The following is a 27995-nucleotide window of genomic DNA, read 5'->3' as shown; positions in this document are numbered from 1 at the left end:
CCTCCGTGGCCCTGCCTCTTGTTCTCTCTTGGCCTAGACATTTAGCACCTGCCCCCTTCTTATGAACATCCTCCTGTCTCTCAGGAACTGGCTGTCAGGAATCTCTCCAGGCCCTCTGCCCCTCATCTGCACTCCCCCCTCTGTACTCCTGGCATTCGCATCGTAGCACCAGATCCCATCCTTTCTACAGAAAGCTCCAGACATTTTAGCATGCAGGTATTTCTTTCCATTGTTTCAAGAAAGGAGACATGGATATAATCAATCACGGGGTGAAGCATGAGGTTTATCTTAACCTTTGTGCCATAAAATTCCTATAACTCTCAGCCGTCCCTTCCGCCTACAGCCACCCCGTGCTGGATCGGTGTGCCTGTCCAGAACGACATTGAGTGTCTCGACATCAGTTCTACCAGTTTTCTTTATAGGAGACAGATTTTTAATATGAAAGTGCACATGCATTCAGCACAGTACTTGTTGGCGTGTGACAGCTAACTGCTAGAGAACAGGGCATCTGTCTGTGGGAAATTACCCAGGATTTCAAATTAAGCTCAGAACATTTGTTGGAAAACATCAAATCATGGAGGATTAGGGTCATCCTAAGGGCCAACTCCAGACTGTTTCATTGAAGCCCGGTGGGGCTGCCCTGTCACTTGCAGCCTGAGCTGTCTCCACAGCAGTAATGTCTGTGAGCTCAGTGTGTGGCATGAGAAGAGTTGGCAGGGTGCTGTGTAAGGAAGTGAGGGACATATTGAAAATGCAGATCCTGGCTGAACAGTGTGGCACACACCTTGATCCCAGCACTCAGGAGGTGGAGGCGTGCAGATCTCTGCCTTTGAAGCCAGCTGGTCAACAGAGTGAGTTCCAGAACATCCAGGGATACACAGGGAAACCTTATCTTCTTAACGCCCCCCTCACACACACACACACACAATGCAGGTCCTTACCCAGGAATTCTGTCTTACTCAGCATTCATTTTTAACAATCTCCCTCAAGGATTCTATTGCAAAGGTCCTTTGGGCCACCCCTTGAGAAACACTGTTATAGAATGCATTATATAGACCAGCATGGAAATCACCCAAAGACTGGAAACCCTTAGGATAGGGCTTAGAGGACTACAAGTGATGGCCAACCATGGGAGTCTGGCCCAATTCCATGTGGCACTTAGATTGTGGGATGCTGCTCGAACCTTGAAGCATTTCCAAATTCTGCTGTGAAGAGGTGAAGGATGGAGGGAATGATCAGTATTTCCAAACACCTGTAATATACACTTGAGATAGACCTTACCTAAGGGGACTCGGGCAGGCACAGCTCTGCGGTCAATCCAGAAGGACACCCAGGACAGCATGACCATGAGGGTGGCAGGGAAGTAGGTTTGAAGCAAGAAGAAGAAGATGTGACGACGCAGCGTGAAGTTGATGTACAGACGGTTGTACCAGCCTGGGGACATGGGGAGAAGGGAGAGCATGTAACACAATGGCGTGGCTCCTTCAGGAAACAAGTTTTATTTAGAGAACTGTAAACATTGCCTAAGACACCTCTTCCTGCTCCGGCTGGAACTGTACCACTAATGGGGGGGAGGGGGCAGTGGTGGTGTCATGTGATGACCCCCGACTTATGTGTGAACCCATTACGAGAAATCTTTGTCCCCTTCATAAACACAAAGGGAACCCCCGAGAAAGTCATTTAAAGTCTGTTTTCTCAAAACATAGCCTGGGGCTCATCAACCTCACTGTTAGAAGGGAGTTTCTTAGAAGCTCAGATATAGCTCATGCATAGAGTCCCTGACAGCCTGCACAAGGCTCAGAGCTTGATCCCTCCCCTTTCTCCCTCTTCCCCTCCCTTCTCTTTCTCCAGACTCCTAAGCCATAGCCCAGACCCACTGAGGCAGAATCTTTCTTGAGGTTTGTGTGCATAGCGAAGCTCTAGAAGCACTCACTGACAACTCCTTTTATTTCTTTTCGTTTTTAATTTTTCTTATTTTGAGAAAGGGTTTTAGGTTGCTCTGACCAGCCTCAAACTCAGTATAAAGCTGAGACTGGCTTTGAACTCCTGATCCTCCTGCCTCTATCTTGCAAGGGCTGGGATGATGGTGAATAACCCATGCCTGTCTCCCTTCATGGTTTTCTTCATGGGAAGAACTGTGTCTTGAGGTATAAGCACAGTATATTTTATCTAGGCATACAGTAACAACCAGAGGTCCATTAAGCTGGACTCCACCTCTGTGAAAAGGAGCGCGTGGGAGGAGGATGCCCAGGACTGAGACTAAATGGGGACTTGGCAACTCTAACTCAGGACCTGATATCCTGGGTGAGTGCACCGCATGGCACATGCCCTTTGGTGTCAGCATGTGATTGCAGAGAGACTTTCAGAAGACTGATGTTACAGGGGTGAGCTGAACTGCCGTACCAAACTGGAGTATTAGTGCTAACGGATTAGAAAGTCTGGGATGTGCTTACAAGGCAAAAGTCCAGCAAGAGAAACTGCAAAACCTTCTGAAAGGTGACTGGTCAAAACAGAGGCAGGGGATGGAGAACGTTAACCCTTAGCTGTCTAGCAGCATAGGCCAGCAGCTGGGGAAGACCTCAGAGCATAGTCTGCGGCAACGGGAGGTGACAAGGCCTGTACAGACCTTTGACTCATAAAGCCACGGCCAGGCCCGCATAATGAGCAGGGAGCAGCAGTCTGAACCGGAACTTATTTGTAGCTGTAGAGGACAGGCTCCGGTGAGCATTTCAGGGCTGCAGTGCCAACTTAACCAAGGCAGTCGTCTCAAACAAACCTACTCACCTGGCTTACATTTGAGCCTTAACTAGTATTTCCTCGGCAGTCGTCTCTGATACATTGGTGGGTCAAAGATGACCTACAAAGCTAGTGGTCTTGGAACACACCTCTAACCCTACAACTGGTGATTCTGAGCCAGAGGGCCAGACTAGACGCATAGTATACAATGAGTTCAGGCCAGTGTAGCTGCATAGTGTATAATGAGTTCACTGACCTGCCTACATTACAGTATATAATGAGTTCCCAGCCTGGCTACATAGTATATAACATAATGAGTTCCCAGCCTGGCTACATAGTATATAACATAATGAGTTCCCAGCCTGGCTACATAGTATATAACATAATGAGTTCCCAGCCTGGCTACATAGTATATAACATAATGAGTTCCCAGCCTGGCTACATAGTATATAACATAATGAGTTCCCAGCCTGGCTACATAGTATATAACATAATGAGTTCCCAGCCTGGCTACATAGTATATAACATAATGAGTTCCCAGCCTGGCTACATAGTATATAACATAATGAGTTCCCAGCCTGGCTACATAGTATATAACATAATGAGTTCCCAGCCTGGCTACATAGTATATAACATAATGAGTTCCCAGCCTGGCTACATAGTATATAACATAATGAGTTCCCAGCCTGGCTACATAGTATATAACATAATGAGTTCCAAGCTTGGCTACATGAGTTTATAATATAACGAGTTCCCCAGCTTGGCTACACAGTGTATAGTGAGTTCAGGGCAGCATGGATAATGAAGTGAGACCTTATCTCAAATGAATTAAGTCACCCCTACCTGATGCATACCACCTACTAGACTTCATTTAGGTCTGGTCTTAAAGGGTTTAAGTGTTCTGTTTCAAACCTTTGAACACTTGATGTGACAACCAAATCATACACTTCCTAGAGCCTGAGCCCTCTAGCCAAGAAGAAACCTCCCTGGCACTCCACCCGTGCTCCAAGCTCACCTGTACTGCTGTAGAAGGCTAGTTTTGTGGTGGTGTGGAATTCTTGAATGAGGAACTGAGAGAGGGAGATCCTCTCATCTGTCTTTAAGGAGTCATTGCCTTTTTTCCAGTACAGCATGAGGTCGTCCTCTGTGTACGCATCTGGGAAGGAGAGATCCAGTGTCAGGCACAGGGCTGCAGAGGAGACAAGCCTGCCTGTGGGGCTGTGTGGCCTCTGGGTTCTCCGCCCCCATGCAGATGACTTGGCTTGTGGTAAGATAGCAAAGTTCAATCTAAATAATATGGAAGACAACTCAAGGTCTTCCCTGTTTCTCACGACTTATCAGAGAAAGATTCTGAAGCTTAAAGGCTGACGGTTCCCACAAGAAACCTCACCTCACAATCCCGCTGCAACCACCAGGTTAAACCAAATGACAGTGCTGTTTGTAAGGCAGAGACAGTTAGATATAGGCAAGAGTTCAGCTTGCCTTACAACTCGGCCGTGCATACTAGAGCCCAGCCAGCTCTTCCTTCTCTTGCAAAGGGTAACGATCCATCTCCAATGGCCAGATCATGACTCCCTCTCAGGCAGCATGTATGGAGAAGGGCTTCTCCTCAGACCAATTGTGCCCATTTCCTCAAAATAAGGTGGAACTGACTGTGGCCATCACTCTCTGAGAGGCTGCCAAGAGTGCTCCATGCCCCGTTCAGGTGAGGCCACCGAGTTCAACTGCATAAGCTGCTGAACTTAACCAAGGTGAAACTCCTGGGAGCTGCCAGTAGCATCTGCGCATGTGTAACCTAACCTGTTCTTCCAAGGGCTCTCTAAGCCTTGACCGTGCAATAGGACATTTTGTGTCAACTGGTTCAGCTTTGGTACACAGGTATCCAAAGAGACACTAATCTGTGAAGGTGTTTTATAGTCGTGACTAGCATTTTCAACCAGCAGGCTTTAGGTAGAGGAGATTATCCTAGGTCCTCCCGGAGAGCCTGATCCCAGGAGGTGAGAGGCAGGAAGAGCAAAGTGGAGGTCTTAGGAGAACTTTGACCTGCTACTGAGAGAGGTGTTTAGACATGCTGGTACCCCGGGGGCATCTACTCACAGCTTTCAATTTCCAGGGAGCAAGTCTGTGTGTCCAGGGGAAACCTGCTGAAGTCCATGTTGCACATCGCTGTTACTGTAACTCTAGAAACAAAAGGACAAGTTCTCAGCGCCTGCTGGAGACAGATGCCGAGTGGTGAAGCACAGAGAATAGGCCCTGCTTCCTTTCCCCAGTTCCTAAGTGTGTTGGCATCAGCAAAGATCCTTAGGCACAACATGGTCTTCGGAGTCATCTCAAGCATTTATGTTTGGCATTGGGATCTGTCCAAGGCGAATCAGTAAGTATCTCTGGCTAACACCTGCACATTCCACATATCTAGAGATACAATGTTGTCAGTGAAAATAACATTGTAACACACACACACAGAGAGAGAGAGAGAGAGAGAGAAAGAGAGAGAGAGAGAGAGAGAGAGAGAGAGAGAGAGAGAGAGAGAGACTTTTAATTTAAATTAGTGTTCGAAGAAAAAAGTATTCTCAAAATAGAAGTATCCAAATATTTGGATAACTACTCAAAACTCACAGCTTTTTAAGATGTTTCCACACTTTACTGTTTGCTGCGCTCCTGCTGGGGTGGCATCTACTTTGTCTGTGTTGCAGAAACATCACAGAACAGTGAACCCCTATCTGACACTGCTAAATGGTCAAGAACCTGAGACTAGATAGGCCCACAGGCCTAGGGAGAAACCTACTACTGTATTATGCTAAGGAAACAGCAATGAGTGACCCATGATGACAGTCTGCGATTCCCATGATCACTGCCTCACCCAGCCACCATCAGAGAAGCCTGCGGTAGACAGGAACTAAAAGAGTCCCACAAACAAGGTGCAGAGAGTGAGAGACCTGGAGCACGGAGCCCTAAGTGAAGTGTCTTTGTCAAACCTTCTCCTCAAGGCTCAGGCACCGATGCAGACAAGACTGTAAGATGCTGAGGTGCCAAAGAAACTATTTTCAGACTTAACAGAACTGATCTACCTATGAATTCACAGAGACTGTGAAAACATACACAAGACCTGGCCAAGTTCAAACCAGACAACAATCCCAGAGAGGGGGGGGGAAGAGGGCAGCATGCCGACCCCCAGTCAAGAAGCTACTTGCAGTTGATAACTGCTGGGAAAGGAAAATCTATTTTCTCCAAAGGCCGTGTCACTGAGCATGTCGGCCACACCTCAGAGAGTGGTTTTATGCGCTTTTGCTTTGTTTTGGTAGTTTCTCTCTTATTGGATTTTGTTTGTTTGTTTTGATTTTTATGGGTCTTGTGTTTTGTTTTGTTTTTAGAGAGAGAAAGTACATGACGTTGGGATGCTAGGAAGGTGGGGTGGGGGAGTGGGGGTGGGGGTGGATCTGAGAGGAGCTGGGAGCAGAGAAAGAATACATTGTATAGAAAGAAGATGTTAAAAATAAAAACAAGTAAACAAAGAGAAAAACTAAGTGTGTGTACTTAAAGCCATTGCATTGAGAATAACATGAATATTCATGAAATGTTCTTTCAGTATTTGAGAGCTGTTACCCAAATCAGTGAGTAGGGTGTGCACATCTTGAACAAGTGAGTAAAACCCTACACAGTTCTCTGGATCTCACTTCTTGCTTATCAACACCAGTAAAAGCGTCGGTCTGTGTTCATGTGCCGTCTGAGCAAGCAGATGCTTCCAGATTTTTACTGTGGTTTCACTTTGCAGAACTGTTCTTTATGGTAGAATTGTAAAAACTGGGAAAGGGTTTCATAGGAAAGCAGTAGGACGTCATGTTCAAGTTAAAATCCTTGGAAATTATAAGTAAAGAGCATTACACGTATGTTATTTCACTTGTAAACAGCGTGCTGTCCACCTGCCTGTCTGTTCTGTCTCCCGTTGCTGTGGTAAGGCACCCTGACAAAGCAGCTCAGGGGACAGGGCTTATCTGGCTCCCAGGCACGGATTAGCTCCAGCCTCTACGGAAGGAACCTAGAGCAGCAATGACCAATAATCAAATGCCCGTGGGCTAGGGCTCAGATAGCCTTCTCTTTTTATTCAGTTCAAGACCCCTGCCCCAGGGAAAGGTGCTCACCACAGTGAGTTGGTCTTTCCTTACCTTTAACATAGTTAAGAAAATCCCCCACAGACCAACCTTATCCAGACAAGTCCTCACTGAGACTCTTTCCAGATGATTCTAAATCATGTCATGTTGATTAAAACTAACCATCACAGCATCCTTTATATTAACAATATTTATAACAACTTACATGTATACATACACATATAGATGTATATATGTTTATATGTGTGCAATATATGCATATTACTCAAATGTAATATAATATATAGCATAATGTATGACATAGAACATGTAATATGTAACATAACAGTACATTAGCATATAGTGTATAGTATATACTATGTAGTATATAATATATAGCATATACTAATGTAGCATGATATGTAGCATATTGATACATAATATGTAGTATGTAATAAATATGTGATATGTGATGTGTAATATCATATATCAGCACATATCATATATACTATATCACATATACTGTATCATATATACTATATCATATATAATAATATATATTTTACACACATACAAAACTTGTGGCAAGCAGTGGCAAAACATTTACTAGTACATCAGAGGTTATAGGTGTTATGCTCTGGTTCTTTGCAATTCTTTAGGACTGTAGCACTGTACTGGTTTATTGGAGAATCTTATCTTGAAATGAGGTATCTTAAGATCCTCAGAAATGAGGATTCCAGAGAGAAGGAGCCTGATATTGCTAGAGAAGAAACTGACAATCCATGACCTCTCTGAGGACCTCCTACAGATGGGTTTCCAATCAAGGAGATGGAAATCTTGTATCTGCACTGCTTAGGTGCAAGCCAGGATCTAAGGGATCATTACAGATGTGCCTGGGACACCGCTTAGATCCCAGCCAGGATGAAGACAGTAAGATTGTTACAGATGTCCCTGGGACACTTGGACAGGAATTCAACTTTGATGTTAGTATGTGAGTTTGTCTTTGCCATTCTTTGACATGTGAGCCCAAAGCAAAGTATGTCAACCTGAAACTCAGCATCCATATGGTATACAGGAGCCAATTCCAACCAGGGCCACTCCCTTTGGTGAGAGTTGAGCTTGCTCCACTGCAGGGAGGGGAGGGGAGGGAAGAGGAGGGAAGAGGAGGGGAGGGGAGGGGAGGGGAGGGGAGGGGAGGGCCACCAGCTTCTACAGCTGTCCTTGCACTAAGGGCTGGTGCATGGGGGCTTCCACTGGCAATTAAACACTCCCAAAGCATCTGAGCCCACAGGAGAGATTTGAGCTTTCTCTCTCTCTCTCTCTCTCTCTCTCTCTCTCTCTCTCTCTCTCTCTCTCTTTCTCTCTCTCTCTCCCTCCTTCCCTTCCTCCTTCCCTCCTTCCCTCCCTGTCTCCCTCCCTCCCTGTCTTTCTCCCTCCCTCCCTGTCTTTCTCCCTTCCTCCTTGTCTCTCTCCCTCCCCCTCCCTCCCCTCCATCCTCCCCTCTCCCTTTAGCTCCCTTCCCCTTCCTTCCTTTTCATTTTTCTTCTTTGAGTGGTGGTGGGGCTCAGGGCCTCATACTTGGCAAATATTCTACCACTGAGCTACACCCCAACCCTAGATTTTATTTTTAACAATGTAAAAGTGATGCTCAGAATGACACTGTCCCATGGTATTTCCTGATGGAAACTATGTTGGCAAGAGAAAAAACATCTATTTAAACGTAAGTTCTAAAGAATACCCCAAACATGGAAATCAGAGAGAGGAAGCTGTGTGTCTGAGGCTCTGAAAACAAGTTTATTTTTTTATTTCCTTGACTCTTACTAGTAAAACAAAATGTTTTTTGTTGTTGGTGGTTTGGTTTTTGGTTTTTGTTTGTTTTGTTTTTTTCAGTAAGGCAAGCTTTCAGGCTGGAGAGCAATTCAGCGGTTTAAAAGCACCGTCTGCTCTTGCTGAGAACCTGAATTTTACTCCCAGCACCCACGTGGCAGCTCACAACAGTCTGCAACTTTAGGTCTAGGGGTTCTGGTACCTTCTTCTGGCCTTTGCAGGTGCACACATGGTGTACAGGCACGCATGCAACCAAAACACCTATTCATAGAATACAAAATAAGAAGGTTTTAATTAAAGTCAATTTTAAAAACTTAGGCCCAGCTGGGGCCTCTCAGCCCCACCGCCCTGGGCCTGTACCTGAGGCTGTACAACACTTTGCCGTCCGGCTGGACCCGCAGCATGACGTTGTCCGTGGTGGTGTCGTGGATGAAGGAGCGCTTGGAGTGCACAAAGAACATGTCGGGGACCCATATCTTCTTTACGAGTCTGCCATCGAAGGTCATGCTGAGGTTGTTGGAGCTGGGGAAGGACAGCCTCTCGTCCTTCCAGTAGTGCCTCAGATACAGGGTCATGGTGAAGTCCTGCGTGTGCGAGACAGAGCACAGGTACAGAAACCTCCCCTCTGGGGAGCCATCACCAGGGGGAACGACACTGAAGCCAGGCTGAGCATTGCCTGGAGAAGGAGGAGGCCTAGAGCTGACCTTCCCTGAACTCCACCCGCCTCACCATTCACCTCCGCGGCAGCGGACTCGCTGACACCAGTGACTCAGGCTGGAATGCCCGAGTCAGTGCTGTGGGCGCCTGGGCTGGAGATTAGTCCCGTTCCCAGGCCCTGGGTAGGGCCGGCCTGAGCTGCGTTCTTCACTGCTTCCTGGAGGATGCTGTGGGGGGAGGCTTGCTAGAGAACACAGTGCTTTTCTCTTGCCTCCCTGTCTCACTGTTCTTCTCTGTCTTGATGTTTTCTGGGAGCAGCCCCCAAATGTACAGTGGGCTAGGATTCTTTTTTCAGGCCAAGGTAGAGCTTAAAAAAGTTTCCTAACTTTTAGAGTGCTCCCCACCTTCTGCCTTTTTTAATTTTTGAGATACAGTCTCACTGTGTATGTAGCCCAAGCTAGTATGGAATTTTCTCTACAATAGACCAGGCTAGTCTCAAACCCAAGATAACCCTTCCTCCACCTCTTGGGTGCTGACTTGAAGACACGCACCACAATGCCTCACTGGTGACATTTTCTTTTAATTGGAACCCACTGAAAAGCAAAAGGGAAATTCCCACTGTTCAGGTGTCCAGAGCGAGACACAGGCTCTGCAGGAGCACAGTGGGCCTGGCTGCAATCTGGGCCTGCATCTCACAGGGCGCCCATGTTGGAGGATCAAGGCCAAGCGCATCACCTGACGCCAACTGGGAACAAATGACACCTGTAAGGTGAGTGTGACAGGGCCCACCTACCAAGGGGTTACGAGGTTATGACGGAATTGAGCTGAGTGTCTGCCCAGACAGGTCCCCTCGAGCCTCCCCACTGCCCAGAGCCCTGATCAGAGAAGCACTCACCATGTCGACCTCAGAGATGCTGTCCAGGCTCTCCACCTGCACGTCCACGCCCACAGGAATGGCCGGGCCTGGGGAGGGCGCGGCAGAACGTTCGCTCACTTGCCCACTCGCCCCCTCCTTCCCTTTGTAGCTTCTTTTAAAAAATTTATTTTTCTGTCATATATCACATGAGGCAACCCAGGAGGAGGAAAAGGTCCCAAAGCAGGCAGACGTCAGAGACAGAGCCTGCTCCCACTGTTTGGGGTCCCACAAGAACAACAGGCTACACAACCATAACATGTATGCAGAGGACCCAGGTCACACCCAGGCAGGCTCCCTGACTGCCAGTTCAGTCTCTGGGAGCGCCTATGACAAAGCCTTGCTATGTAGCCCAGGCTGACCTCAAAACTCTCAATCCACCTGCCCCAGCCTCCAAAGTGCTAGGATTATAAAAGTGCACCATCTGCCGGGCGGTGGTGGTGCACGCCTTTAATCCCAGCAATTGGGAGGCAGAGGCAGACAGATTTCTGAGTTTGAGGCCAGTCTGGTCTACAGAGTGAATTCCTGGCCAGCCAGGGCTACACAGAGAAACCCTGTCTCAAAAAACCAAACAAACAAACAAATAAAAGTGCACCACCACACCCAGCTGAACATTCTTCCTTTTTACTTGAACTATGGAAGAAGCAGGCAGAGGTGCATAGGTCATGTCAGAGTCAAACGTTTGAAGGTGTGGTCATGCCCACAGACAGGCAAAGAAGTAAAAGAACAGTTTCAAGGGTTGGCTCCTTGGAACATCCCAACCAAAACAAGTAATAAAAATGCTTTGCCCTTTGCAATATGACATGGCTAAATTATTTTTGTGTGTGTAGGGTTCTTTCTGCAGGTGCCTAGTGCCTATTGAAGCCAGAAAAGGGCATCTGATCCTGTAAGACTGGAGTTATAGACCATTATGAGCTTCCCTGTGACTGGGAATTGAACCTGGGTCCTCTAGAAGAAGTGCCAGTGTTCCTAACCACTAAGCCATCTTTCCAGCCTCAGAATAATGACGTTACTATAGTCCTTTCTTTCTGGTTCCGTGTGTTTCTTTGAAACTGTGGCAAAGACCTCGGTTGGGTCAGGTCTGGTCTCGGGAGCAGCCAGCATGCTCTTTAGCTTGCAGCTGCTTGATGACTGTCTCTGTCTGCACCTCCGTTCTTCTTGGAAACACTGCTCACATTCAGGTCACTCTCCTGCCCACTCAGCTGTATCTTTGTTACATGGTAAAGAAGCTTTTTAGGAAAGACACAACGCGCCAATCGGCCTTAAGTCAAAACATCACATTTCCATCGTTATGCCCAGGTCACATAAACTTAGTACTGACAGAGAATGAGAGGGCACACTTTCGGGGTGTGGGTTATATGTAGGGAGTGTTCCAGTTAGCAAGACATGAGGAGGCAGGATCACATCCAATAGCTGCATATGGCAAAGAGACCAAAGACCTTCCTAGACCTTGGGGGTTGGTCTGGGGGGGGGGGGATCCATGACTAGAAAAACATGAAAGACGTGAATGATTTCTAGAGGCTGGAGGGACAGCTCAGTCAGGAAGTACTTCTGGCCTTGCCAGCATGAAGACCTGAGTTCAACCCATGTAGAAATACTGTGTGTGATGTTGTGTATCCCAGCACTGGGGAGGCAGAGGCAGGGGGATTCCTGGAGCCCACTGGCCAGGCTGTCTGACCTAATTGGTGAACTTTGGGACAGTGAGAGACTGTCTCAAAGGAGGCAGACAGCATTCCTGAGGGTTTCCTCTGGTCTCTGCATGTGTGGACAGACACACTTACATACATGTATTTGCAAACACACGAACACATTCATACACACATAAAAAATACATACAGCCATAAAAAATATTTTTCCCAGAAAGAAAGAAACCAAACCTAGGTCAACGAGATGGCTCAGGAGGTGAGGATGCCCAGTGCCTAACTCGAAACCACTGAGCTGGGTTCCCAGAAGCCACATGGTGGAAAGAAAGTCCACCAAATTGTCCCTGACATCCACCTGTGTGTACACCACCCCACTCCCTAAACAAACAAACAACAAACAAACAAATAAATAAATGCGCGCACCTCAGAGGGCTTTGCGCTCTGGAGTGAATCCTCAACCTGTTCTCATTGCATTAAACCCAGCAGACAGGACTGTGGTTTGTAGGTGGAGGCCCTCTGCCAACTCAAATTGAGAACAACTCCAGCTTGAGGTTGTCGCGTTGGGATTTCAGAGCAAGCTCAGGAGGCAGCCCTGGCTGCATCTGCCCAGCTGTGCCATGGTGGCCCCGTTTTACGGACCCCCCAGTGAGCCTTCTCAGAGCACTGCCCTGGGGCAGCTGGCCGGGGTGCCTCACCAAGTCAGCAGGGCTCTTGCAGTGCACAGCAGAGCCAGGGCATGCAGGACAGATGCTCAGAAGGTGCTCAGCCCACCAAGCCCAGCCAAGGCAGCTATGACAAGCAGATCTGGGTGTACAGAGAGACAAAGAGCCCCCGGGAAGAAGAGACCCCTCCCCACCCCTCGGGCGCACATTTCGTACCTCCAAAGCCAGGCCTCATGCTGAAATCATGGTCATCTATCCTCAGCAGCTGTTCTGACTTGGTGAGGGGTGACTTGGTTATGTCGGAGCTCCGTTTCAAAATTGGGCTGCCGCGAAGGGAAAGCAGGCTGGTCACACGTGCTGGCTGGAGTTGTCGAGCAAGCCTCTGCTTGCTCTTGGTGGCTTTGATAGCGTGTGCTATGTACATATCTCCTCAAATGCACTCTGCCTTCCCTCTTCCTTTCCCCAACTTTCCAGATAAAAGTTCCAAGATTGGGGTCCCTAGACACATGGAGGGGCTCCTCAAATAACGATGCCAACCCCCCCCATGTCCTGGAACGGGAGTGGGGGCGGGACCTGAAACTGGTATTTTTAAAGGTTTCCAAGGCTGGGGGAGTGGCTCAAGGGTAGGAGTGCTGGCCCAGCATAGGCGTGGCCCTGGGTTCCAGAGATAGCATTGAAGGGGAAAAGTTCTTAGCAATTTAACACATCACCCAAACTGAGGCCTGCTGGACCTGGTCTCAGTGGCAAGCCAGACTCCTTCTAAATGCCTTGGAAATTTGGGAGGGGGCAGGGGTTGACTGGAGGAGAAACATATGTGTGTGGCTGAGCTCCACACCTTGATCTTCTGTGCTCATTCTGCAGAGGTGGGCACGCTGCTGGATTGCTTGTAGGGACACTTTTACCTGTTTTTGTTTGTTCCTACGTGTGTATAATGTATTTTCAGTAGTTGACAACATCCCCCGCCTCTCCCTCCCTCTCCCTCTCCCTCTCCCTCTCCCTTTCTCCCTCTCCCTCTCCCTCTCCCTCTCCCTTTCTCCCTCTCCCTCTCCCTCTCCCTCTCCCTCTCCCTCTCCCTCTCCCTCTCCCTCTCCCTCTCCCTCTCCCTCTCCCTCTCCCTCTCCCTCTCCCTCTCCCTCTCCCTCTCCCTCTCCTCTCTCTCTCTCTCTCTCTCTCTCTCTCTCTCTCTCTCTCTCTCTCTCTCAATACAGTAACTGGAGAAATGGTTCAGTGGTAAAGAACACTGGCTGCTCTTTCAAAGGACCCGAGTTCTATTCCCAGTACCCACATGATGACTTACAAGTCTGTAACTCTCTATCAGAGGATCTGATGCCCTCTTCTGGCCTTCCTAGGTACTGCATGCGCATTGTGCGCAGACACATTCAGGCAAACATTGTACACATAAAATATTAAAAAAAAAAAAAAAACAACTAAACAAGCAGCTGATTTTACTGACCTACCCCATCCACAGATACTTGTCTTATTGGTTCCTTGCCTGTCTGCCCAGAGTTTGTTATAGAAATATGTAAGTACTAAAATATAGTATTATTTTCCTTCCTTATACAATTAATGTCCTACAAATGCTCCTTCATCCTGCTTCCTCCTCATTTAATAATATTCCTGGTTTATTATTTTCACACATGGAGGCCCCTGTTTCCTTTATTCCCCCTGCAGAATGTCCCATCTGACCAGTCCTTCAGAGAGATCTCCCAATTTGTCTCCCCCACCCCACCCCCAGTGCAGATGCTCCCGCACCTGAGGGGGGGGCGGGGCTCATTAGATCACTGAACCTCACGGACCCTTGTGTGTCTGATACACAGGTCTAGGCTGAGATTGTTGGAAGCAGGCGGGGACACTTTCGAGCCCTGCTCAGGTGCATTTTCCTCCCCGTGGCTGGCTCGGGGCTGTTTTCCTCCACCCCTTCAATACAGTTCCATGGCGTGCTCCACCCAGCTCTCAGCCTCAAGTTCTTCCCTGAAAGAACCTCTAGTGTTCGTGAGAAACAGGAGGTCAGGAAACCAGGGCTCCCGCCTCTCTTCGGAACATGGCTGCTTTATACTGTTAGGCAATCAGCTTGTTCCCTGAAAGCAGGGTCGCTGACTGAAGTAGAGCAGACTGTGGGGTGTGAAGGTTGACTGGGACACGCGGGGAAGCACCGCACTTGCTGAGCAGAGGACAGAGCAGGGGCACAGGCAGGGGAGTGCCCGCTGCTTCCCGGTCCTCGTGGGGGCAGGGCTGAGGGTGCCAATCAGTGGGCCATACCTGCCTTGCTTGTGGGCATCGTCGTGCGCTCCTCGTCTCTGTCTCTGAGGTCTGCTGTGGAAACAAAAAAATAAAGGAGTTGCAGAGACTGTCTAGGGATTCATATCAGCAAAGCACCCTGGCGTCTCTGTGCACACTTCAAATCTAGACAGACTAAACTGCGGGCGGGGAGGGAAGAAGGCTCAACGCATTAATCTGGTCTGATGAGCATTTTCCAAGTACTCACAGGAGCAGGGAACAGGGATTAATTATTTAGAAGGCCTGATTTACAGAGATCTGACTTAACCACTTCCCCCGCAACCCCACGCATGCGCGCTGCGCGCGCGCGCGCGCGCACGCGCACACACACACATTCATTTACATTCACACAGTCAAATAAACACTTATCCACACACACTCATATATATGCACACAATTCATGCACCCTCACACCTCTACACATGGACACCCACACACTCACACCTTATACATTCACACTTATATGCTCACACACATTCATGCACCCTCACACCTCTACACTCACACATTCATGGACACCCACACACTCACACCTTATACATTCACACTTATATACTCACACACATTCATGCACCCTCACACCTCTACACTCACACATTCATGGACACCCACACACTCACACCTTATACATTCACACTTATATACTCACACACATTCATGCACCCTCACTCATTCCTGTGTATTCACACTCATACACACACTCATAAACACTTACACACAGCTATGCACACTCACAAGCAGGAACACACATGCATTCCCACACTCATGCACACTCTTGCACACTCATGCACTCACACAGATACATGCAGAATGCACTCATACACATTCACATACATTTATATACTTATGCACACTCATGCACTCACACAGATACATGCAGAATGCACTCATACACATTCACATACATTTATATACTTATGCACACTCATGCACACATACACACACACACACACACACACACATACTCATACATGAATTCACATTAATCCGGACCTGAATTGAGCCTTAAGAGTGAGCACTGTGACTTGGACCCACTCTGAAACTGTGGCCAACAACGATGCCAGTGAGCTGTGCCCTCTCTGGTGTTCTTGCCTCTGAGCAGGGATGTGGCCAAGCGGGCACAGCAGGAGTGAAGGAGAGAGCCAGACTGGGGCGTTCATTGCCCATTTGCTTTTTCTTCAGGGTTGGTGACTAGCAAGCAATGCCTGTGCTTCTGCCTCGAGCACACATGGCTTCCTGCTCTTCCCCTTTCTTGGGGACATCGCCACGCCTGCTTAGGGCCCTGAGCCCTGCCCACATCTCTGGGAAGAGTGCTTGGTTTTGATTATTGGTTAAGCCCTTCTGAATGTAATGCTATTTTCTGCGAGGACTCCACTGGTGACAGGAACGGGGATTATGTCATCCGTAGCACAGTGGAGCAGGGCAGGCATGAGCTCGGCAAGAAAGGGGTGAAACCTGGAAAAAAGGCGGGAGGGGGATAGGCCACCAAGGACAGAGCCTGTGCATGCCCAGCCCCCCCTCCCCCCTCCCCCCCCCCCCCCTCCCCGGCATAGCTGGCTGCAGTAGGCTGTCAGCACAGGGCAGCGGGATGAGAAAGGAATTCGTGTTCTTACGTGAAAAAGAGCATATGAAAAGAGACCAAAGAGGCTGAGCACAGAAGATGGGATAGAAGCAAGCTGCCTATTCTGACTTTACCTTTGGGCTAGCCTGCAATACAAACCACTCACCAACTTAGAGCTGCCAAGCTCTGAGATACCCCACAGTTGTCTCTGCAAGGCTTAAACTCCAGCCTAGGGGACACAGATCCTTCCCATTGCTGTTAATACTTTAAAGCACCTTTTCCTGTTCGTATACCATGTATAAGCTGGAGACTGGAGTAAACATAAGGCAGCTGAGAGAAACTCAGAAATGACTGCAAAGTTTTTATGAAAATCCTAACAGAGCCCATTGTCCACAGGCCTCACCATTAGCCCCAGTTCACATGTGAGAAAACCAAGGCTGGGAGCTCGCGTAGCTTTTAAAGCCACAGAGGAAGGTGCTGGACTGGCGATCTGGATTTGTGCCTTGGAAGAGGCATTGGCCACGTTGTCTTGCTGGGTGAGCTCTCCTCTCTCTCCACCCTAATTGAGTTACTGTTTGAGCCAGAGTCTCTCTCACTGAACCTCCCTGACGTGGCTGCTGTGGCCAGCCTGTCATGTGGGCGCTGGAACTCTACCATTGAGCCGTCTCCTGGGCTTGAGAATTAGGGCTGGAAGGGCTGTGCTGTTTTGATGACCACATTGCCTCAGAGAGGAGAGAACTTAACAAGGGCCAAGGATGGGCTGGTGAAAACAGTCCCGCTTTCCTTGGCCTTTTAGTAGCCACGGAAAGAAATCTTTTATGTATCCCAGAATCCCCAATACCACCTGTGATTCTCCCTTTTCTTCCCACTCTCAGGGGACACTTAAGGCTTGCTTAGAGGTGTATTTATTCAAAAGGGTGCCCTCTTCTCATGCGCATGAGGTCAGAACAGAACAACCAGCTAGTTCTGGCTGAACCTCCATCTCAAAATCTTGTTCTGTGTCTTGCCCTATCCATCCCTGCCTCATATGAACTGAATCCCACGGTTCTTAACAAGGGATAGCACACTGTCCTTCCTGTGCCCTTGTCTGTCTGCCCTAGCAATCACAGCAACAGTGTGGAGTGAAGATCAGACATGTGCTTTTCCACTGAAAACCTTTCACCTTCAATGTCAAATCCATAGAAGTTTGGCAATACGGCTCCTAGTAATCTACCACCCATCGCCAGCAGACTAAATTTCACGGCGGTCAAGGCACCCATGCATTGACCCACACAATCCTGCCAATAACCAGGAAGTGACTGTGTTGGTTGGCTTTTTTGTCAACGTGACTCGAACCTAGAATCATCTAGGAAGAGTAGTCTCAGTTGACAATATGGTTTTCTTGCCTGTAGGCAAGTCTGTAGGGCATTTTCCTGGCTGATGATTGCCATGGGAAGGCCCATCTCTCTGTGGGTGATGTCACCCGTGGGCAGGTAGTCAAGGTTGTAGAAAGGAGCAGGTTTAGTGCCTTGGGAGTGGGATGGCTCAGCAGTTAAGAGCTCTTGCTGCTCTTCTAGGTGACTTAGGCTCGATCCTTAGCACCTACATGGTAGAGCACAAACATCTGTGTCCTCTGACCGTGGCAGGTACCAGGTCCACACGTGGTACTCATACACATATGCAGGCAAAACACTCACACATATAAGATGATAAAAACAACTATTAGCTTTTAAAACGAGACCTGAGCAAGCTCTGAGGAACAGGACAGCAAGCAATGTTCCTCCACGGTCTCTGCTCAAGTTCCTGCCTGGACTTCCCTTCATGACGGACTGTAAGGGTGAAGGAAACACTTCCAAGTGTCCTTTGGTCGTGGTCATTATCACATCAATAGACAAAAGGAAAACAATGACAGATGGTCCATTCTGCCGAACAAGAGATACAGACTGGAAGCTATCAAGCTATCCAAGGCCATCGGTAGGTGTGTAGCAGTGCCAGTCTCTATTCCAGGCCGTCTTATTGTTTAGCGACTCTCTTCCTACCACTGTTCCACCCAGCTCGGAGATCAGGATTGATTCCTGTTGCCTAGAACCATTACGTCACTCTCACAGGACCTTGTCAGGGACACAGCCAGGACTCTATCAGGCCTTGCAGGCATGTGGACTCTCGTTAAGACAAGACATATGTTCTGGAGGAGGGTGAGGATGCTGGGATGGGTTTTTTTTATACACATGGCTAAAGAAAGTCCTGCGAGAAGGTGACAGTTACAGAGGCACAATGTGGGTGAGAGGACATAACGGTGTCCAGACAGAGGCACAGGGTGGACAACAGCCCTGGTGTGGGACTCACTGCTCTCAAGGGTCAGCCAGTGGGCCAATCTGACCACACTGGTGCAGAACACAGAGCGGGGAGACTGGGCCAAATACCTGGGTTTGCTCTGTGGCTCCTTGGGTCAACCAAGCCCCTAGATGGGTGTCTGGATGCCAGGGTAGCTACAGAACATTGGTCTTGGGTGAAGTGGTGAGCTGGAACAATAGCACATCTGACCTTGAACCCCAGTTTTTCTGACCTGGCAAGTGTCTCCTTAGCTATAAAAGGATTGGAGCCATGCATTGATGTAGAGTCTGTAATTCCAACACTCAGGAGGCCAAGACATGCCAAGACCGGAGGACTGGTGTGGATTTGAGCACAGCTTGAGCGGCATGGCAAGATTTTGTCTCAACCCCTTCCCAACACACAAAGAAAAGAAATAATGAATTGAGATTCAATCTGTCACACTGAGTGTGTTGGAATCTGTTGCAGCAGTATCACTGGAAGGCACTCGAAGCTCTATGTCTGCTCTCTGACGCATATCTAGCTGCCCCATAGGCTCAGATCTTACACTATGACGATGCTCATGGGATGTGGTCTTTCCTGGAGTGTCCCGGAGTTTCTACGTGTTGCACATAACAAATATTCTCTATCTTCCCTCAGTTTATCTCCACCAAGTCCTTACTAATTTAATTTTGATAACGAATAATCTGATTCTTGTGTTATATATTACCTCAGCCATTGTTCTATTGCTGAAGAGACCTGATGACCAAGGCAACTTTTATTAAAGAAAGAATTTGAATTGGGGCTTGCTTATGGTTTCAGAGGCTTAGTCCATTATCACCACAGCAGATAGCATGGTGGCAGGTAGGTTTGATGCTGGAGAAGTAGCTGAGAGGTACATCCTGGTGCACAAGCAGAGAGAGAAAGACTGAGCCTGGCAAGGGCTTTAGAAACCTCAAAGCCCGCCCATAGTAACACACTTCCTCCAACAAGGTCATACTTCCTAATCCTTCTAATCCTTTCAAATAGTACCACTTCCTGATGACCTAGCATATATGAGTTTATGGGGCCATTCTTGTTCAACCACCACATTCCACTCCTTGGCCCCATAGGCTTACGGCCATATCATAATGCAAAATGCATTCAGTCCAGTTTCAAAAGTCTCCATAATCTACCACAGTCTCAACACTGTTTAAAAGTCCAAAGCTCAAAGTCTTTTTGGAGACTCATGGTAATCTCTTAACTATAACCCCAAGAATAATCAAAATCAAAAGGCAGCTCACAAACTTCCAACATACAATGGCAGAGAATATACATTGCCAGTCCAAAAGGGGAAGAAAAGGAACATAATGAGAAAATGCTGGACCATAGCAAGACCTAAACCCAGCAGGGCAAACCCCATATTGTATATCTCCACGTCTGATGTCAAAGAGCTCTTCAGGTCTCCAGCTCTTTTCATCGTTGCTGACTGCAGCACACCTCTCTCATTTGGGCTGATTCCACGCCCATGCACAGCTTTCCTTGGCAGGCATCCCACAACTCTGGTGCCTCCAACATCTTGTTGTCTCCGAGGCAACTCAAGCTTCACCTTCCCCGCTTCATGCAATGGCCCCTCGACCTCCGTGCAGGGACACCCCTGACACATGTCTGGCCTCAGCAGCCGTCCTTAGCCATGGAGAAAGATTCCACGGTGCCTTTCTTATATGACCTAGCGTAGATGAGCTTATGGGGCCATTCTTATTCAACCACCACATTCCACTCCTTGGCCCCACTCTTGACGCTAAAGTGAGAACCCTGTGACTGAATCTGGCAAGTCCTACTGCTTGCTGGGGCTGGAACATGCTCTCCTCTTTCAATTACACTGGCATTAGCTATTGATGGTTTCCCTCAATATGACTGTGATGATTGGGAGCCACCACTCCCAGTATGGATACTGGGAACTGAACCTTGGCTATAAATGCTGAGCCATGTCTTCAGCCCCTATGTGTTTTCTTTGTTTATTTGTTTGCTTGTTTGGTTGGTTGGTTGGTTTTTTGGATTTGGTTTTTTTCAGAGACAGGGTTTCTCTGTATAGCCCTCCCTGGCAGTCCTGGAACTCACTCTGTAGACCAGGCTGGCCTTGAACTCAGAAATCCGCCTGCCTCTGCCTCCCGGAATGCTGGGATTACAGGAGTGCGCCACCACCGCCCGGCAGCCCCTACATTTTTAAAATAAATTTCTCCCTTTCCCACAGATGGGTGAATGAGTAGAGTGGGAGATAGATGCATAGCTATACATACTTAGCTTATCCAGTCATGTCTTATACATGTATAGGCATAGCTTAGACAAACATGTCTGTTTCCATGAAGGTTCAAGACTGTTTTTACATGTGACCACTCTGACATGGAAGTCTGCACGTGGAAGGGAGGTTTGGCTAAGGCTAGACTAAAAGGCAACCCACTGCACTTACTTATTTCTCCGTCTTTTCTTGGAATTATTAGATCAAGTCATCTCTCTGCCACTATCACTAATACCTGTTCCCAGGAATCTGGTGAAGTCCTAACACAAAGACCTTCTAGTCATTATCCTTCCATAGGAAGCACCCACTGAGAATGGGTTTGCCTGGTCTGTGCCTCACACACACACACACACACACATTTTATGTATATGATTATCTGCATGGTTGTATGTGCACCACATGTGTGCCTGATGCCCACAGAGGTCAGAAGAGGGCATCAGACCTGGAACTGAAGTGACAATTGGTTGTGAGTGACCATGTAGGTTCTAGGAGCCAAACTTGGGTCCTCTACAGGAGCAAGTGCTCCTAGCCACTGAGCCGTCCCTCGCTGAGGAAGTGTTTTAGGCGTTAGAAACGTACAACAAGAGTATGCCTGTCATGGTGAGAGCCTGTAGTACAGTGCTGTCAGAGGTGAACTTGCCGAGTTCTCCACAGAGTTGCAGCCCCACTGCTGCCCCAGGGATTGAAGTAGTGAGCTATGAACTCCGCTGCTACACCCGTCTGTCTCTTGTGAGGGCTGTTAAAGGGGGTGGGGCTGTTAAAGGGGGTGGGGCTGTTAAAGGGGGGGTGGGGCTGGGGGGTGGGGCTGGGGGGGGTGGGAGTGGGGGGGCTCCTCTATCCTGTGTTAACTCTGAGTCTCTACCTTGATGTAAACCCCACTGACGCGTCCATCCTCAGGAAGGCCCCGGCACCTCTCTAGGACAGCTCCCCAGTCTGAGGCCTCCAGAGGCTGGTGAATGCCCACTTAGTAACTGCTACAACAAACACGTGAACACCACCAAGTACTTCTTAGTGTCCTTGACCCCTCTCTACTCTCTCTACACTCACCTGCCTGGTCCTGAGTTCCACTCCCTCCACAGTCTTCTTCCTCAAACAACTTCCTTTTGTTACATGTGGGGAGCTGAAGGCTGGCACTGAACATTGAACCCAGGGCCTTATGCAAGCTAGGAAAGCATTTTTTTCCACTGAAACATATACCCAGCCCCTCTCTTTCCCTTCCTCAGAAGCCCAGACTGACCTCAAACTCATTATGTGGTTAAAATGATCTACCTACCAAGTGCTGGGATCACAGGCATGTGCCACCCCACTGCCCCCAAACCCCCCTTCACTGAGGTGTTCGCACTGACTTTGAATTTGCTATGTAGCCCACCTGTGAACTTGTGATCCTCCTGCCTCAGCCTCCTGAGTTGCTGCGATTTCAGGCCTACATACAGCACCATATCCACTTCCTCTGAGTTCTTTAACGTTCCTCTTCTTCTGCCCTCGTTCCCACTCTTATCTCACGCCGTTTTCTCTCTCAGGGCCCCTTGACCACCTCCTTTGAATCTGTGTCCACAAGCCCATTTCTCCCTGAGCTGCCTAACCCTGCCTGAAAATGTGCAGGAGTCTCTCCACAGCCTCTAAGTGAATCGGGGCTGTGTCCTTTCTTCACACCACTCTCCCTGCTCCCCTGCCCCTGAAGTGACCTCTTTCCCACACCAGCCACCCCAGTGCCTGCTGGGTATCTACCTGAAACTGCTTTCTTATGCCACGCAAATCCTGGACATGCTAAAATGCTCAGGGTTCCATCTCTCCACCCCTGTTCCTCCCGCTACTGGCCCAGACCACGCACAATCTCTCACCTTCTCTCTCTTCTGTCTCCCTCCTGGGACCCTTCCTACCTATCTACTGCAACTCTTGATGTGCAAGCAAATGTGGTCTCTCTGGGATGGAATTCTGCTGAAGGCAGCTGGGTTTCCTTTGCTCCACAGGAAGTGTGGACTTTAGTCTGGCCGGAAGTGATAGAACTGTCAGACTCTGGCTTCCGGCAGGATGAGCTCATGCTGCAGAGCCTGGACTCGCATCCCGAGGGCTGCAGCACATGCTTCCAGCCTTCCACGACCAACTGAGATACTGTGTGCATCTAGGACTCTGTCCATTCTAGGAACTCTGCTCTGAGTCCTATGTGCTACAGGGAAGTGAGCACATTGGGACGCGCCTGCAGAGAGACTTCAAATCTCGGTGGCATGTCTTTTAAAAGCTTAAACTACATAAAAGCAAAATTCAACTTGGATGATGGGATATAAATTGGTCCACTTTCCGTTTGTAAAGAAATGTAATCAAATCTACCTAGGATTTTAGTTTTTATTACATTTATTTATTTGTGTGTGTGTGTGTGTGTGTGTGTGTGGTGGGTGTACTCGCAATAGTGCACATATGGAAGTTGGAGGACAACTTGTAGACATTAGTTGTTTCTCCTCCTTTACCCTGCAGGACCCAGGGATAGAACTCAGCCCCTCAGACGCCTCTAAGCAACAAGAGACTTTCCTCACTCAAACATCTCCAAACCTACACCTAGAGTTCTAAGTGTCTGCATATTAGTTGATCCAGGACACTGTCTTTATTTTATTATTTTGTTGTTGTTCCTATTCTGCAACAATGTCTCACTATATAGCTCTGGCTGTCCTGGAACTCACTATATAGACCAGGCTGGCCTTGAACTTACAACGATCCTCCTGCCTCTGCTTCTTGAGGCACACCTGGTTGATCCAGGACACTTTCAAGAGTCTATCCTAACTAAGCAACCATGTATAATATTTGTAATAGTAGAGGCTAAAGAAATGGCTCAGTGGTTAGGAACATTTGCTGCCCTTGCAGGGAATCCAGGTTTGGCACCCAATGATTCCTAGATCTCATATGGTAACTCACAATCTTCAATACATTCCCTGATCTCTATGGACAGTATATACATGTGGTGATCATACACACACACACACACACACACATATATATATATATATACACATACACACATACACATATATACATATATACATACATACAGGCAAATAATTTGTACACAAAAAAATAAACAATACATCTTTTAAAGTATATATGTAATAATAAATAGGAAGAAACCAAATGTTAATAAATAAAGGAAAATGCTTAAAAAGTAGTATATTATGCATATTATACATTATTATTCAGTCAACTAAATGATCATTCTGTGGGTTTAAAATAAGTAAATATGTAGGGTAGGCAAAATTATATTAGATACAATAAAGTTGCAAAAATACATTCACAGAATAAAAACAGTGCCATGTGTGTCTTCCAATATAAAAAATGAAAAAGTTTGAAAATAACTTTTTAAAAAGTCTATTTCACTCTGTAGAAATAAGACTAAGATGAACATTCATGATTTCTGTTCATGAGCTAAGTATGTGTTAGTTCTTAGCTAGAGCTGCGATTGCTTGATGATAACATGTTCCTATGACCCAGAGTCCACTCAAAACTACTAGAAATGAGAGGGGGGAGGAAGGAAGGAAGGAAGGAAGGAAGGAAGGAAGGAAGGAAGGAAGGAAGGAAGGAAGGAAGGGAGGGAGGAAGGAAGGAGTAAACCTAGAGGAGACATAAAAGCTTGTTTCTGCACTCTAGTGAGGAACTGTTCAAAACAGAAGCCAGTAAAGCAATCGCCTTTATAATGGCAGCAGAAAATCCAGTCCTTATGACCTCTGCTCTCCCCTGAAGCAGTAGTTCCGCCTGAGCCTCCGCCTTTCCAGTCAGCTAAGGCCCAGAGAACACGCAACAGAAAAGTGACAGTCTGCTCCATAATGAGTGTCAGGACAACTGGATATCCACATGCAGAAGAATAATATGGATTCTTGCCTCACACTGGATACAAGGATGAACTCAGAATGGGTTAAAGACTTAGGTGTAAGGCCCAGAATTATGAAACTACTGAGAGACAACAAGGAGAACTCGGGCCCCTGAGCTTGGTGATAGAATTTTGGATGTGACCTCAAATGTTCACACAACAGAAGCCAAACCAGTGAGATTACATCGAACCCACAGCTTCTCCACGGTGGAGGAGACATTAGGGGCAAAGAAGTAACCTGTGGGCTTGAAGACACTATGAGCAAGGCCTGCATCTGAGAAGGCTGTCACCAAACTTTCACAGGAAATTCAGTCAATGAGAAAGCAAACAGCTGGATTTAAAACAGGGAGAAGACACACCATGACTGCCATTTTCTCTCTCTAGAGGAGCCATCCCAGTGACTGGTGGGAACCGGGAAGGCGAGTGTGAGCAAGCTGTGAATGCGGAATGACCTGCCACGCTGCCACTCTTCAGAGGTTACAAGCAAAGGTTTTGAATCCAGTGCTCTGACCAGATGTCTGCATCTCCACATTCACCAGGGCACTGTTCAGCCACGGTACGGTACCAACCGCAGTGTCCATGAGGACAAGTGAAGAGGATGTGGTGTGGCTTTAACAGGACAGTCGTTACAAAAGGGGACTGCTGTTTGTGACAACAGGAACAAACCTGCAGGTGTTATCCTAAGTTAAGAAGCTAAACACCAGACAAATACCTAAGCCAAATATTCTCAGCCTCCCTCATAGGCCCAAAATCTGACCTGAATCTAATTCCCTGCTTTTAAATGCCAGGAAGCGATCTCCACAGCATATAGAACCAATTTATTTCTTCTTGTCTCCCTCATGCTCCAGCCCACTCCCACTCTCTCCCCCTCCACCCCATCCTCTTGGTTGGCTTTGAGACTGGGTTTCATGAGCCCAGACTGGCCTCCACCCCGCTGTGTATTTGAGGATGACCTGCCTTGACCTCTCAAGTGCTGGCATTACAGGTGTGCGACCCTGCACTCCCAGGCACAATTTCTCACACTGACTGCTCATCTCACTCACAGACGGACCCCAGTGCACAGAAGCAGACGGCGGAAGGGCGTTGCTCAAGGCTGGGTTTGGAGATGCTGGGTGAAGGGAGGACAAGCTCGTGCTGAAATCCTGTCAGCAAGCTGACTGCAGCACAGTGTGCCGTGGGTTGGAGAGCCGCCAGCGTTCACTTGTGTTTTCTCACCAAAACAGACCCCCAAGGGAGCTGGAGGGATGGCTCAGTGGTCAAACGCACGGGCCTCCAACATGGCAGCACACAGCTGTCTTTAACCCCAATCCTAGGGGATCCAATGCCTTCTTCTCACCCCTGTGGCACTGAGCACACACAGACACACAGACACACAGATATACAGACAAAATACCCATTATACATAAAGAAAATAAATAAAATATAAAAAAGAAACCCTGAGTATCTGAGGTGACACACACATTAACTAGTCTGATTTAATTATTCCACATTTATGTCTATATAATGCTCTATACCGTTTAACAATCGGTTTAAAATACTTTCATCTTTAAAGTTAATTTAAATTTAATTAATTAAAATTAACTTTCTAAAAGAGTCTACCCAGTCTTTATGACTTCTCTAAACAGGCTGCTATTCTAATGGTGTCTTGGGGAACAGCCTGACGGTTTGGGGGTCAATTGGCAGTGTTAGTTGGTTTTAATTCCCACGAGCACATTTGGGTCAAAAAATCGCTGCATTTTGAGGGTACATCACTGCACAAATTTCATTTGCCCAAGCAATTTCTGACCCTCCCTGCTGGGCACAGCGGTCCTCCTCAGTACCCCAGGCTCGCTGTGACCACTGGATGTCTGAGAACCTAGTCTAGTGACAGTGTAGAAGCAGACAGAAACTAGAGACGTGAGCGCATCTGCTTAGGGGAGGACTCTGACCTCAGGAGGGAGCACAGATGAACAAGACAGGGGTCTCCTGGATCCAGACTTTCGGGAAAAGCACTTCCCTCACGTTAGCAGGTCTTTCTTACTCTGCATATTTACATCCGAATAGAAGGAAAACTTAGGTTCAGCTGGAAATGCTGATGACCTCAGCACTGACGGAGTGAGGAGCCTGACTGTCTCCAGTGCCTGGTTTACTGACTGATGCTGGGTGGGTCTGTGTGAAAGATGCAACCAAGCTCAGGAGGCCTTGGAGCCAGGTGAGGCCAAAGGCCAGGCCCCCCGCTGCCTGAGCTCCACCCCTGAGGCAGCTACAGCAGAGGCAGCACTACCACCCCAAGCCCTCCCAGGTTGCAGTTGGACAACCAACTGATGCTGCTAGCAGTACATCCCAAAGAAGACTGTTTTAAAAACAAAACATGGAATTAGTTTTGTAATTCATTTTTTGTGACTCATTCCCGCAGATCAAAACTTCCATCAGTCCCTTGAGAATTTGTGCAGATATCAGTCATCCTTGGTTTTCAGAAAATGTATAATAATCTCTTTTCCAGAATATTGTTTTAGATAATAAACAACAAATTTAAGAAAATATGCTAATACTATCATGTGTAGTACTATTACAAAGGAAAACAGCATTCCAGCTTCCTGAAAGAGGAAGAGAAGGAAGGAGAGGGGAGGAGGTGTTTCCACCCAGATCCAGAAAGGCTGCCGCTAAGACACGACCATGGAGAACCTGCTGTCCATACTGTCCCCAAGGCCTTTGCCTCGCATGCCACTCACCTGCCTTTCCTAGATGTCTCATGAACTTCTCTTCCTGGCCAGTGCACTGTGCTCTCAGCAGCCAGAATCCATCCCCACCACAGAAGGAATACGCCAAAATTCATATTCTGGACAGCCAACATAGATTTCCAAATCAAACAGTTCTCCCGAGAAGCCGTGAGGAGCCGGTGAGGAGCTGCCGTCCGTCCTCCCTTAAGGCATCATTGCTGTGTTTGTTATTAGAAGGATGTTTACCCTGCAAAACTGAAGCCGCAGTCTGTAATCTGGCCAGCGGGAGAAAGCAATTTCCACTAACCCCGCAAATCCTCCTGCGTCAGATGTCAGGGATTTTCTAAACTGAGGTTGAATTCCTATGTCCCGCGAGACAGTTCCTGGGGCTTGTCTAAATTAGTTCATCATCAAATGTGGTGGGTGAGGGTTTGTATTTTCAAGTTGACTGAATAGAAAGAAGGAAGTAATTGCAAAAAGGCAGAGACTCTGTCTGTCTGTCTGTCTGTCCG

General features: G+C 47.8%; 1 protein-coding gene across 1 annotated transcript in view; it reads right to left on the bottom strand.

Annotated features, from left to right (window-relative positions):
* LOC127680622 (gamma-aminobutyric acid receptor subunit rho-1) overlaps positions 1-27733 on the bottom strand; it is a 30661-nt gene extending 2928 nt beyond the window's left edge. Inside the window, exons 1-8 of the mRNA XM_052176213.1 lie at positions 27496-27733; positions 14786-14839; positions 12743-12849; positions 10204-10271; positions 9012-9235; positions 4834-4916; positions 3752-3892; positions 1282-1434 (exon numbers count right to left, since the gene is read on the bottom strand). Of these exons, the coding sequence (XP_052032173.1) occupies positions 1282-1434; positions 3752-3892; positions 4834-4916; positions 9012-9235; positions 10204-10271; positions 12743-12849; positions 14786-14839; positions 27496-27617 (952 nt within the window). The 5' untranslated portion in view covers positions 27618-27733. The remainder of the gene's footprint in view (positions 1-1281; positions 1435-3751; positions 3893-4833; positions 4917-9011; positions 9236-10203; positions 10272-12742; positions 12850-14785; positions 14840-27495) is intronic.
* Positions 27734-27995: the final 262 nt, after the last annotated feature.

This window comes from Apodemus sylvaticus, chromosome 3 (genome assembly GCF_947179515.1).
Source record: "Apodemus sylvaticus chromosome 3, mApoSyl1.1, whole genome shotgun sequence".
Taxonomy (NCBI): domain Eukaryota; kingdom Metazoa; phylum Chordata; class Mammalia; order Rodentia; family Muridae; genus Apodemus; species Apodemus sylvaticus.
The sequence above is the reverse complement of the archived record's forward strand: the minus strand, read 5'-3'. Positions and strand labels throughout refer to the sequence as shown.